Below are 14700 nucleotides of genomic sequence, written 5' to 3' on the forward strand. Positions count from 1 at the left end.
AAAGTAGATTTTCGGCTCCAAGTGGACTTAAAACACTCCAGCGGCTCGTTGTTTACCATGTCCGACACCGAGGCTCTGGTCTCCGGGTTTCTGGTCGCCTGTCTCTGGGTTTCTGTTGTACACTCCGGACGCCGGGATTCAGCTTTCAGCTGTTTCAGCTCTCAGTTGAGCAGCCAACCGGTGAGCTAGCGAGAAGTTGAGATTCAAGATTCAAGATTTCAAGATTCAAGATTTCTTTATTGTCATTCCAACACACATTAAGGCATGAGGTCAGAAAGAGACTCCAAAAGCTCCACAAACTCCAAAAGTTTCAAACATTTTAATGTTGTTTGAAGTTGTTTGCCTGTACCCATTATGCTTTTATGGTTATGAAGCCACAATAAATGTCATATTCAAAATTGTATTTGTTTAAATACTTTTACTTCTAATACTTAAGTATATTTTATTTCAGAAAAGTACTTTTGATACTTAAGTACAGTAAATGTCAGGTACTTTTCACTCAAGTAATATTCTGAAAGGTGACTTTAACTTCTACCAAAGTAATTTTCTGGTAAGATACTCAAGTATCGCTTTCAAGTACTTTATACAAGACTGCATGTTTGTGGCACTGTTGTGCTGCTGCAGAAGTACACCAAAACCAGAGAACAAGACAATGAGCATCTACATGAAGCATGTGTGCTTAACTTAACTTAACTTAACTTAATTAACTTAACTTAACTTAAAAATGGATAAACATGCATTACTACATCTACAGTCACATAAACAGAGACAGAATGAAGAAAATAACAGTTATAACGCAAACAGAACAAACACTAAAGGAGGGAGACAACGACAATGAGGATAAGCAACACTGCCTGAATACAAGCGCAATAGAGAGATGGGATTATGACTTCATTATGACTTCCTCATTTTCCCACAGTATATGGGAAATACAATATAGGTGGCGTTTTGAGATTCTCTCACTCTGGGACCTGTTGCTCCTAACATGTGTTTTCTGTGTTAGTGAGGTCTTGATGACAACATAGTTATTCATTTTTATCTTCATAACAATGTTTCCTTTTGAATGTAACAAGACATTTTTCATTTTATCATGACATGTTTCTGTATTTTTCACTGCAAATACAAACCCTCGTGTCTTCTAATATGAAACGCTGTCACTTTTTCATTATGAATCTCAGATTATTTTATTAAAATATTGTAACAAATTGATATTCTGCTTAACTGAGGCAGTTACTGATATTAAGTGTTTCCTGAAAATGGAGCACAAACAGCACAGTTACTTTGTTTTCCACTGGAACCAAACAGGACCAGGTTACTGTCACTAGGCACAGTTAAGAAGTTGCTAATGAGGATTACACTCATTACATTAGCCAGAATCTGATTTTAAAAGGCCTTTCTTTGGAATAACCAGCTTTGCCTTTATGTCCCTGCCAGAACCTGCATGTGATCAGCACAGATGAGAACCGTGTGGTGGCAGCCGTGCAGGAGTGGAACCAGAATGAAACGTACAACCTGTACGTGTCGGACACCACGGGCGTCTTCTACACCCTGGCCCTGGAGAACGTGGTCAGCAGCATGGGCCCCGAGGGCAATGTTATGGTCGATCTTTATGAGGTAAACAAACAATGCATTCAATTATTATAAATAAATGATAAATTCTAATTATTTTAATTACTATCAATATAAACAATTTACGAAAGGTAATGCCATGGCTTTGTTTTATTCCTCACAAGTAATTCTGATGTACGTATTTAGCAGCAATATAATTATGAAATACAAAACCGAAAATTAAAAACCTACTTATTTATACTTAATGACCTTTAACGGGTCACCTGCAGTACCATCACAGCCCACTTTGGGAATCACACAGTATTGTGGTTTAGAAGTATCTCATTTGCTTGTCTTGTAAATGACATTGATTTAGTTGTATTTTACTGTAATTACAGTTCAGGTGCATTAGATTACTATTATTTTTCAGTATTTTCCTATATACCTGCAATTGTTGCTTTCACTTTAAAATGCATCATATTACTTTGATTCCAATGTAATGCAATCCACTTTATTCTTAATGCACTTTAAAAAACAATATGGTCAGCCACAACAAGTGTCAGTAACAAGTACAAAAAAGACAATAAAAAATGATCACACTAAAAGTACAAAAGACAACAATAAGACAAATATGCAACATGAAAGCAACATTTAACTGGATTTGACTGTACGGAGAAAAAGAAAAGAGATTGAAAGCAGTGAATGAGCAAACTTCTCCCAAAGTAATCAACTAAGTATGCAGTAACATGTGCTCTATGCATTAAGTCATTACAAAAATATACACAAGTTTACTTACATCCCCCGAATGCACAGTATGCAACAATGGTAACAGTAAGAACAGTTCATGTTGTTTGGTTCCCTGTGTGTTTGGGCTTCAGTGACAAAACATGCAGCAAAAGACATGAAAGTCATGAGTGACAAATACATAATAAAATAAAACATAAGGGGCAACACAGGCTAACACAGTGGCTCCAAGTAAACACTTCTAGCATGACTGGCTACCTACAAGCTAACAAAACAAGAAAGATAATATGCTTAAAGGTGACATCGAATGCTTGTATCACACATATATGTTAGTTATGGAGGTCTACTTACATATATTAACATGTTTTCATGATTAAAAACCTCCTAATCGCTGCAAACGAGCCGATCAAAATATCTCCTCACTGACGCTCTTGTCAGCCGCGCTGTTTCAGACCAAACAGTTGCTGTGATTGGCCAGCCAACGAGAGCTTTACAACTGTCCTGTGATTGGCCAGGTACCTGGAAGTGACGTAATAGATAGGCCAGCTCTCAGATACACAGCTCCCCCTCTGGCACGGTGGATGCTCTGCATCTCAGCAGCTACAACGAGAGTAGTTCTTCTTCTTCTGCGGTTGAATGTACGCAACCGGATGTGCCCGGACTAGTGCCCGCACCGGGAGGCGCTACGGTGGTGAGAGGAGTGGTGAGGATTTCTGATGACGACATCAAATTAAGGAAGTGTCGATCCGCTTCGCAGAGCCCAGGAAAACAATACAACACTATTTTCTCAGCAGTGGCTGAACTGTTTGTTCTGAAAATTCAGGGTTTCATAAACGAGGTAATGACGCAGATACACACACAAACGCAGCGTTAATTGGAGCTTCCGGTCTATGTCACCTTCAAGACTAGAAGGATCAACAATCCCGCCAAATACATATTTCTAATATCAAATAAAATAAAATATATTTAAGTTGCTCTATGTTGTAGTGTGGATGGATCATTCTGTTGCTTAATGAGCTAAAAGATGATGATGTGCTAACTCTCAGCTAGTTGCTAAATCATTAGCATCACAGTCACTACACATTCACACATTATTCAATAGCAGACGCTCACACGCTCCTGTTACAGCTTATAATACGGTCATGTGATCCAACACAAGTTCCCATGTGCGTAACATTTGCATTTTAAAAGGACAATACTGAGCTAGCTAATAACAATAACGTTCTGAAAAGCACAGTGGATTATAAAAAGACGGCGTCTAGCATGAAAAAAACATTTTTAATCCCTGTATGTGACTCTGAATGAACACTAACGTAACGTAGATTAACGACGATAATGAAAACTCACCCCATAAAGAAGACAGAAGGTTAATAAGAGGTTTGAGGTGCTTTATTTTCATCGCTGGCGGACAGACTCACTGTTTTCACTCCGTGGTCCGTCTCAACCTTTGTGCAGAAGACGCTTTAGTGCTGCAATTAAGGGAATAACGTCTGCCACGGGTGCGTCAGATCAGCTGATCTCTTTAGTTAGCTGCTCAAAGGGGGCAAGAAGAGAGAGAATGTTCTCTGGTGTGAAGTGAATGATGCAGGGAGTTCATAATCTGTTTGTAGGACTACGATACAAAGTCAAGCATTGCAAAAAGTATCAGTTTTATTGAAAAGACTGAAATGACAAACATGGTGTGGATTAAAACCTTCTTACTACTTGAATGCTCTATTAAAGAACAGGTCTGTGGGCTAAGTACATACACTAATGATACACACTGATACACTTCAGCTTATTTCATAACAGAAATGAAATGTCACTGATATTCTCTTAAAATAAGAAGTCAAATAAAATCTGCATTCATTGTTTTGGCCACATCATGTTTCGTCTTTTAATAACAGCATCTAATAAAGGAGCTGCTTGATGAGAGATATTCTCAGCCCTGACTGATCAATATTTCAGAGATGATGAAAAATACTTCTTTTGTTATTTTGGAAACAAACCCCCACTGCTGTATGACTACTGTCTCTACAGTTTCTACAGCACAGCGTGTGAATACGCAAGCAGCTTCAAAGTGCTGACATCCACAAAGGCGAGGTGGGGATTGTGCCAGGGATATAGATTATTATTATATTTTTTTTTTTTGGAGGCTGAGATTATTATTTTTTCCTCTTTGATGAATAAATGCAGATATTACCTCACAAAATGCATCTAATTCAAAAAGAAAAAATAAGTAAATCAATAACTAAATGTGTGCTAAAAGGATAAGATGAAGCTACTGTGTATATATGCTGTGTATATGTTATATTATTATATACCCTGTAGTGCAATCAAAGTATTCCACAGTATGTCATGCATTGCACTTATACTGTAAAATGAAAATGAAAATAATTAAGCAGGCATATTTTGACAAATACTTATTTATTTTAAGTCTATGTCAACAGATATCTGTTTGAAATTGCTATAAATGTACGTATGACAAATGAATAGAATATAACACAAAGTTTAAGAGAATAATATGAACGTTCTCAGGTGTGAGTTAAAGGTACAGTATTATTTGGGATCAGTAATACCATAAAAACCTGAAAACCGGACGTTTTTATCAGAGGTTCTGCTGCACATAACACGAGTGAATGTTCAGCCTTGTAGTTCAAGCCTCCACACTGTGGTCAGTTTGTGTGTTTATGAATCAAATAGAATTTGTTTTCATAACCAATGATGTGACATGTTTTCATTTTGTGAAATCTGGTGCAGACATCTTTTTCTCGAGCTCACATTCAAATCCTCTACAAATAAATCCTTAGACACAGAGTGAGGAGGAGGGACTGTGTGAGTGATTCCAGACACAAGCTGCTGTATATCTCTGTATCAGGTAATGAATCACTTGGTGATGCTGCTAGTGTCTCGCCGTGGCCTCAGTGGTGGAATCAAATCCACTGTCTTGATTGGGGTCACCACCCAAAAAATGTGGGATATGCTAAAATTGCTCCTCCAGGGAAGATTGAAGTATCTGTCAATGACTAAAGTGGAGTTACTTTGCTTGATGCAGCCGTCACTAAGTCAGTTCAGCTTCCCTGAGCTCTTCTGTTCTGTACGAGCCGCCAGCGACGAGTCACAATCATTTAAGACGCACATTGATTACTCACAAGTTCCCAGAAAGTAGATCATTTCTCACTCAGGGTTTGTGACTGTGTGTGGATTTGTTGGGAATACAGACGAGGGTGGCACGCAGGCTCCTATTTCCCCAAGGGCATGTATGTGATTCTCTTAGCGGTGCATTGAATTTTATTTATTTAGTTGTTGTTTTTTTTCTGCAAAGTAACTTGAAAATACTGTACTACACTACTATGTGGTGTCTGCTTCTGTTTTAGACTTTAAAGCTGTCAAAATATTAGAATTTTAAAGCAACACAATGTCGGATTTCAACCTTCAAATCATGTCTTCAATATCAACTTAAAACAGGGTGAAATGACACCTCTGTTTCTAGTCCGTGCTACAAAATTCTGCTTTAAGGCATACGTCTCGAGGGTTAGTTTTAGTCTCTAATATGAAATATTAGGATGTTGTGAGGGAGGACATGAGGACTGTTGGTGAAACAGAAGAGGACACGAGGGACAGGGCAAGATAGAGGCAGAACCCTAACTGCTGTGGCAAATTTGTAAAAACAATACAATGTCATCATATTTGTAAGAAAATGCTATGACATGTGCTGCTATATCTGGTGTGAAGACATGGTTGTTGTCTGTTCTGTTGTCTACAAATCCACATGTAATATAAAGTTTTGTACAGTTGTAACAAACAATACTGTTCACCAGCTGTAGGGGGACCCAGAGAGCAAATCCTACTTTGTGTTACTTTATACTTAAAACACTGATGCCCAAGAAAATACTCAATAATTCATATGTTTTTGATGCCACGAAGATTGAGGAAAGACAAAAAAAAAATCAATGACAGTCATGATGTCACCCAACATTTCTGAAGATGACTCTATTGCAGTGTTAACTGCAAATGAAACACTTTTAGTATTGATTAGTCTCTGCAAATCAGTTTTTGACATCTGTAGCTAAAAGCTTCACTTTTCCTTATATCCCAGGTGGCAGGAATTAAAGGGATGTTCTTAGCCAACAAAAAGATGGACAACCAAGTGAAGACACACATCACCTACAACAGAGGCAGAGACTGGAGGCTGCTGCAGGCCCCGAGCAGAGACCTGAGGGGCAACAGCATTCACTGTGTGCTAGTAAGTGTCTCAGCTCATGCTTGTTTGCTATTTTTTTTTTTCCTTACTTTTGTAAATGTGCGCTTCCATCAAAAGAGAGGCCTTGACAAGAGCTGACTGATCCACGCAGCAATGAGAGGCCGCAGCTCAAAAAGAGCAGCGCCCGTCAAAGCTGAGTGCTCTGAGGCTGCCAAGCTGAAAGGTCAGCCATTGTGATTCGGTCCAACAAGCTGACCTCTCATTTAAGAAACATGGAGAGGAAGATGTGACATGCGGAAAAGACGATGCTCCTTTTTATCATCTGTCTCTCTGTGAAAGTCTCACTTAAGTCTGTGAGATTCTCACAAGGAATCTTAAGTGTGTAAACGTCTAACAACATATGATACACACAAAAAGCAGCCCGACTTAGATGAAAGCATAGATGTGTGGTTGTGTCACTGCTGTTGTGTCACTGATGTGTGGTTGTGTCACTGCTGTGTGCTTGTGTTGTGTTGCTGCTGTTGTGTGGTTGTGTAGTTGTGTCACTGCTGTGTGGTTGTGTCGCTGCTGTGTGGTTGTGTCACTGTTTGGCTGTGTCGCTGCTGTTGTGTCACTGCTGTGGGCTTGTGTTACTGCTGTGTGCTTGTGTAGTTGTGTCACTGCTGTGGGCTTGTGTCACTGCTGTGTGCTTGTGTTACTGCTGTGTGCTTGTGTTGTGTCGCTGCTGTTTGGTTGTGTCACTGCTGTGTGGTTGTGTCACTGCTGTGTGGTTGTGTCACTGTTGTGTGGTTGTGTCGCTGGTGTGTGCTTGTGTCACTGTTGTGTGGTTGTGTCACTGTTGTGTGGTTGCGTAGTTGTGTCACTGCTGTGTGGTTGTGTCACTGCTGTTGTGTCACTACTGTGTGGTTGTGTCACTGCTGTGTAGTTGTGTCACTACTGTGTGGTTATGTCACTGCTGTGTAGTTGTATCACTGCTGTTTGGTTGTGTCACTGCTGTGTGGTTGTGTTGCTGCTGTGTGGTTGTGTTCCTGCTGTGTGGTTGTGTCACTGCTGTGTGGTTGTGTTGCTGTTGTGTGGTTGTGTCGCTGGTGTGTGCTTGTGTCACTGTTGTTGTGTCTGCTGTTGTGTCACTACTGTGTGGTTGTGTAGTTGTGTCACTGATGTGTTGTTGTGTCACTGCTGTCACTGCTGTTTGGTTGTGTCACTGCTGTGTGGTTGTGTTGCTGTTGTGTGGTTGTTTCACTGCTGTTTGGTTGTGTGGTTGTGTCACTGCTATGTGGTAGTGTTGCTGCTGTTGTGTCACTGCTGTGTGGTTGTGTCACTGCTGTGTGGTAGTGTCGCTGCTGTTGTGTCACTGCTGTGTGGTTGTGTTGCTGCTGTTGTGTCACTGCTGTGTGGTTGTGTCACTGCTGTGTGGTTGTGTTGCTGCTGTTGTGTCACTGCTGTGTGGTACAAAGTGGAAACACGAGGAAAAACATTCTTAGCCTAATAGAATCTACTCGAGCTGAAGTCTTTAGTATGTTCAGAATATGCTCATCACGTTATCTCTCAGTCTTTTCCAGCAGGTAATTGCATTGCTCTGTAAAGCTCTCACTCTCCCACAGTTTTACATCCCTGCAGTTGTTGATCCACTGCTGCCTCCATCGCTAAGTTCAAATGTGTTGTTTAGGGAATTGTGTGTTTGAAACCCTTTAACCTCAGCAGGAGCTCCTGTGTTAAAACACTGATTTTGCCTGTGGATTCGGGTGCAGGAGAGTCAGTGTATAACTTCTTTGTGTATTGAATATGAATGTGCACTGTCACACAGTTTACATACATTTTATTTGTGGGAAAGACATGGAAGCTAATTGGGTAGAATGGCCCATATATAAAAAATAATCAAGCAATAATCAACCTATTTTGATAAACCAATTAGTCATTCAGTGGCATGGCTCGCCTTCCACCCATATTACACAGTCATTTGTCAAGAAATGTCAGAGACTTAATAAACCCCTAAACAGCCTGCACATCACGGCCTGCACCACTGACATTTTGCCGGCTTGTAATGAGAATTTGTGTCGGTAAAGGTTAACCCAATCAAAATTAATGGTGAGCCCAGCCAATGGGGGGAATGCTGTCTGTGATAAAACTTATGACTTGGGAGGGTTGTGGATCCAAGTCGATGCCACAGCGGTTTTTGTTCAGAAGTGTTGTGCTCAGTTTGATAGTTTGGATAATTGAGTGCTGTGATTTCTCTCCTGCAGCCGTACTGCTCGTTGCATCTCCATCTGCACGTGTCTGCCAATCCCTACACATCTGGAAACATCGCCAGCAGGGACTCTGCGCCGGGGATCATTGTCGCATCAGGTGGGTGAAAGGCGTGACATGTCTCTCTACTTTCTTTCTGCCTTCTTGTTCTTCTGAACTTTTCGTGTGTGTTTTTTAACAACCCCTTTTTTTTTTATTTTACACTAATCAAAAGGAGTATCATGTGACCATAGGACTGGGCAATATATCACAATTATATCAATATTGTGACATGGAGGGGTGATATCGTAGATAGATTTTGGATATCACTATCATCATATCCTCAATATTATCATGATATTGATATGAAATTACAGATTTTAAAATACCTGGAATTGACATGAAATTATATAAGAAAACTAATTGAATAATGTTTCTGTGTGTGTGTTATAGCAGAATTTCACAATTTCAGTGTTTCTTGCACACATGATAAAACCAGATCGTACACACTGTATTTTTTTGAGTATAATAATATATTTTTTTTTTCAGTAATTACGATCTATTGTCACTGACCTGTGAGGAAGCACAGGCGTCTGACATGAAAACAGCTTATGTCCAGATTTATATCAAGACATGTCCCACATATCAAGACCTAGCCCTAAAGAAATAGCCATATGATCATGTTGCCCAGCCATAGATAGCCACATATATGAATGCAATTGATTAAGATGACTAAAAGAATTCAGAATTATATTGACTGTTAAAATGTTGTTCATCACAAAGCAAACAGTAGAGACAATGAAAAGACCCGGCTCCTGTTCTCCTGGTCATTCTTTCAAAAACTGGCCCCTCACAATCCAGTGTATCCCTTTTGTGTCTGCGCTCCTCATTCATGGCTGCGTTAGATAATGTTATGCTAACTCAAAGAGACAAAGACCATGAAAATCACTTAGACTGACAAAGAAGAAAAGAAATCTGCCTCTTTGAGTTAGCTGGAGATCTTGGCACTCAACATATTCGGGTGCTGCAGCTCTCAAAGTCTGTAGTAGCCAATGCACATGCATCTTTTTTTTTTTTTTTAAGTCTTGCAAGTCTTGTCCTCAGTTGTTGTTTGTCCCTGGTCTGCATCAGTACACAACTCCCACAGGCGTCTGACAATATGCGTGTGTCACCTCACCTTCAAACAAGGCGGACTGACAGGACAGCACAAAGTCAGGGCAACAAAATCTATATTTAGTCCTTATGGTTGAGTCCTCAGTGTATCAGTGTTCCTGTGTAGTTACAGGCTGATATACAGAGCACTCACAATATGTAATTCTGATTGCCGTGAATGAAATGTACATCTGGCATGACACTAGAGGCGGGGTTTACGTGTCGATGACATCTAGCAGTTTTCGTTTTTTTATTTAGCAATGGCGATTTTCCATATCGCTGCAACTCAGCGCCAGATTTGACTACCAGACCACGCCCCCTGCACTGCTCCCTCCTCTCCTTCACTTAGCAGAAGAAATGAGCTGCTCCGTTGTTGTCTGTTGTACTGTTGTCGTCGTGTCGTCCGTTGTGTTATAGCAACTGTATCTGCCAGTTGTCATTTGCACTGCACAGAATTAACAGGTACAGTATGTATTGGACAGGATAGGCCTTACCCCCTCTGTACTGTGTCTACGAGAAGAGTTCATACGGACACACCTTCTTATTGTCGTCACAATCTCGGATCTCATGACTTACTCTGACTACGGTTTCAAAAAGTGTTCACAGACAATAAAACCTAGAAACGCAACCTGTAATAAATACAGGCAAAGTGCCAGGAAAAGGAACGCATATCAGCAGTATATACAGCATTCAGAAAGCCTGTGTTAAGGTAGTCAGAAACAGTGAAAGATGAATATAGCCGTCTGGATTTATTGGTTAATTTAGGAGTGTGGGCAAATGTCACTGCGCTGTAGATCTTCCGGAGCTTTGAATTACAGCCACAGTCTGCAGCTGCGGCCTGGAGCCCCCTGCTGTATGTTTCACCACTACCCGTCTAAAGGCTCTTTATAAACATTTGCGTTTCATTTGCTGTCAAACATTACTCATTTCCTGTTTCCCACATTTTGAAGCTTCCCTATATCTTCAAAAAGGGGGGGGATATAAAACCTCACTGCAGTTTGTCACCTGTCTGTTCTCTCTGTCGCACCTCCAGGCTCATTTGGCTCAGAGTTGACAAGCAGCAATGTCAGCGTGTACATCACCTCGGATGCAGGGAACACATGGAGACAGGTGAGCAAACTCTTTTTTTTTGACTGCAGTAACTTCCCATAAGAGGATTTAAAAGGGTTTTCTGAAAGCAACACACCTTCATGGGGTCAAAACGGTCAGTCAGTGCAAACCCAAGTGGGAAAAAAAAACATTGTAGATTGTTGTTGGCCACAGAAAGTTTCCAAAACAATGGAAAAAAAGGAGTTGCATTTACACCTGGTGTTACACTGTGTCCACACACATGCACAACAACAGGCTGAGCTATAAAGTGACAGTGTCTCTGCTCTGTGTAGCGGCAGAGTCACAGCGGTGGAGAAATATCACATGATGAGAGGAGGTATAAAAACATATATATATATATATATATATATATATATCCTGTGACCTGCCAGACACGGGGGATGGATGTTCTCATTTCTGTCTGCCACTGGCTCTCTTCACGGTTCTCCACATGACAACACTGAGCCTGTAGCAGTAAGTGAAAGCTGTGGATAGAGTTCACTTGCTAGTGATCCAAGACCACCTCTTTCAAGTGGACCAGAGTTTGATTGTCAGTGGCTATCAGAGGTCTCAGACTCTCATACATTTCCTACATAATGTACTTTTAAACTCGGAGAGATGTTTGGTGATCAATTGCTTCTCAACTCTATAAGCAAAAAAGAACATCATTTCTATTCGCAAAGACCAAATACATCAGTTTCAAACAGCAGGAGGCAGTGATACAATCCTGGGCCTAATGATTTTACATAATTAGTGTATTCTAGGCTGACATCATTGTACGTTTTCTTTACATGGAAGTTTGGGGTCACAGGCAAAAGGAACGTGGTAGGTTAGGATATCATTTGATTTGATTAATTCTGGTCCTTATTTCAATTTTTGCTTATTAATTCTGGTTCTTAACTATTCTAATTCTTGATTCTAATATGGTGAAAAAGTTCATTGTCATGTTGTCGGTGAAGGTTTTCAGTCATCTAGTCATCATCGTTCACCCCACTGGCCCAGTTTTAGCTTGCTGGTTTCACCTGAGACAAGGTGTGATGGGGGATGTGTGTGTTTGTTGATGATCCTCCTGAGTTTCTCAGAAACTCCAGCAATCTATCTATTGCTGTCTTCTTTGTCAGATGTTTTCCTTTTGGAGGTCTTGAAGAAGGTCCAGTTTTGGTAACCGCAGGTTTTGAGTGCTCCCCTGATGTGTGTCTGTTCCTTTGTCTTTCACTCCTTTGTTGTGGCCAAATTTTTCTTGTGTTTCAGCCTGTGATGCGCTGTTGGCCACCTTTCTACAATTCAATTCATTGGTGTGACTGAAATTATTACCTCAATGTTCTCAATGTCCCTTTAAGAAGCCTTGTAAGAAGTGAGGTGTGGAATTCTAGGAAATAAATTGTGCTGGAAGGTTGTTGCTAGCAATGTGTTCACTGTGTTTACCGTGTCTGTCTTTCGCTACCCTTCACAATAAAGTGCACCTGTACATGGATGATCCTACAATGTTGGTGTGATCTGAGAGTTACACAAATAAAACTGGTCTAATCTAAAAAAAAAAATGACAGATTATGATAATTAACTCCCCCTCTGATCTAGTCATGCAGCCTTTGTGTTATTGTTTTTATTTTTTTTTAATTTTGATGATGAAATGACATCATAACACATCTGCCATTGCCAGCTTTACAGGACTTGTTTCTAATTAAATACAACCGTGTGTGCACACAGGTGGAGTGAGTGTTCCCTTTGTTTCTGTCCTTGCAGATCTTTGATGAGGAGTATGCAGTGCTCTATCTCAACAAGGGAGGCGCCTTGGTTGCAATAAGACACACTCCACTTCCCATCCGACACCTGTGGTGAGTCATTATAATGGAGGCGCAATTTGTCACAGCACGATTAATTGCCCTGGGAGGAAGCTAAGTCAGTCAGACAAAGGTTCTTTTTCGAGCTGGTGTTATAATATTACTGTGGTTACGAACACACACATGACCCGTGGGTAAAACTGTGCTTGTCACGACTGTCATTCCGTTTCACCTCTTTGAGTTTGAAGCAGTAATGAGGGGAGATGAGTGCTCCATTCCTGCACTGAATATGAAATAAAGTTGTTAAACAACTCTCAGGGTCATTAGCTTGTGCCCACAGTGGGGAGGGGAGGGGGGGGGGGGGGATTAGCGCTGGCTCCCCTGTGCAACCGCTGTTTGTGTTCCCAGGTTGAGCTTCGATGAAGGTCGCCAGTGGAACAAGTACAGCTTCACGAGCACGCCTCTGTTTGTGGACGGCGTGCTGGGAGAGCCGGGGGAAGAGACTCTCATCATGACGTGAGTGGCAAACGTGTGTCGGCATCACTAGCTATCTTGACATGGACACAAGTAATGAGAATAAAAGCCGGATTTGTACGAAAATGACATGTAAACATGCCAATCCAAAACTTCCTTGGTTTGGTGCTATCACCTGTCTGATCCAAGCGAGAGCGACAGTATATCCGTTATGTTACTGCTGTATTTCCATTCCAAAAAGAAACATGAACACACACAAATGTCACAGATGCCGAAGAGGAGGAGAATCAGAGTGGACAGTGAGTGGACGAGCATGTCAAAATTGTCCATTCTGACTCAACGCTTGATGCATGTGTGCGCACACCACAATCCAGTTGTTTAATTTTGCATCCAAGTAAATGATAGAATTGTAAATTTCAATCAGAACAAAGACTTTTGGCACATGTATACAGTAGCTACTGACAGATGGGGTCTGTGAGTGTGTGTGTGTGTGTGTGTCTGTGCTGCTTACATCTACATCTCAGCTCAGCACTCCCGACTGCCTGTTTTCCTTTTCATGAATAAAAAAATAAGGATGTAACCAACAACAAAACTGTGTATCTCCACATTAGAACTACAGGACACCAGTGCTCTGGCAGCTGGCAACAACAGAACTGTCCATGAAGGAGAATGATAAAAAAAGAAAGAAACTTTGAGAAAGTTTAAACAGCATCAGAAAGTGCAAGAGGAGCAATGAGTGCGATTTGGCACGTCCTCACATATCTGAGGATTCTGAAGATTCCTTTTTTGGTGTCCTTCACTTATTTTTAGAAGAGCTCCCAAAGCTGAAGTGTGCGCATGAGGGTATGACTCGGCATCGCGTCCTAATTGCAGGAGAGACTTAGCACTGTACCAAAGGGTTTCCAAAAGCCATTACATCAATGTTTGATGACATGAATGACAGACTGACTGACAGTCGTCTGTGTAGCTTTACATGAGAGTGAGCGGACACAGCTGGATCAGACAGGGAGGACAGGGGACAAACACACAGCGGCGCTCTCAGCGAGCAGGGAGGGAGCGGGGCGGTGCAAAGGCGACAGTGGCAGGTCTCTCAGCTGGCAGACACGCCATTAGTTTTCATAAGACAATCATGCACTGTTTTCGTATCAATTTGTACTCATTTTTACTGTAAGTGCCTGTCATAGTCCAGTGCCTCTGCAGCTAATTGGCAGATTGATTGTGATAAATATATTGTTTGAATGGTGGCGCTGTGTGTGTGTGTGTGTGGTGCTCAGTGCAGAACAACACACCCACTCAATTTAGCTGGCGATGGAATATTTATCTGTTTCGTCTCATAACCTCGGCCGGTCTTTTCCAAACGTTCAAATATTGACATTGAATCTTATTGGTTTTATTAGAGGAAATGCGTTTTTCAATAACATCAGTTCAAGTCGACTGCACACACAAAAAATAAGGGAAGTTTAGATTTGAACGGACAGTTCATTTTGTGGTTCCACTGACGCA

The 14700-nt window shown here is 41.0% G+C and overlaps 1 protein-coding gene across 1 annotated transcript in view; it reads left to right on the top strand.

Moving 5' to 3' along the window:
* Positions 1-14700, top strand: part of LOC131466731 (VPS10 domain-containing receptor SorCS1) — a 194779-nt gene that overhangs the window by 150560 nt on the left and 29519 nt on the right. Inside the window, exons 9-14 of the mRNA XM_058640166.1 lie at positions 1435-1614; positions 6371-6517; positions 8719-8821; positions 10887-10963; positions 12686-12777; positions 13132-13239. Coding sequence (XP_058496149.1) covers positions 1435-1614; positions 6371-6517; positions 8719-8821; positions 10887-10963; positions 12686-12777; positions 13132-13239 — 707 coding nt within the window. The remainder of the gene's footprint in view (positions 1-1434; positions 1615-6370; positions 6518-8718; positions 8822-10886; positions 10964-12685; positions 12778-13131; positions 13240-14700) is intronic.

The sequence above is a fragment of the Solea solea genome, chromosome 10 (genome assembly GCF_958295425.1).
Source record: "Solea solea chromosome 10, fSolSol10.1, whole genome shotgun sequence".
NCBI lineage: Eukaryota > Metazoa > Chordata > Actinopteri > Pleuronectiformes > Soleidae > Solea > Solea solea.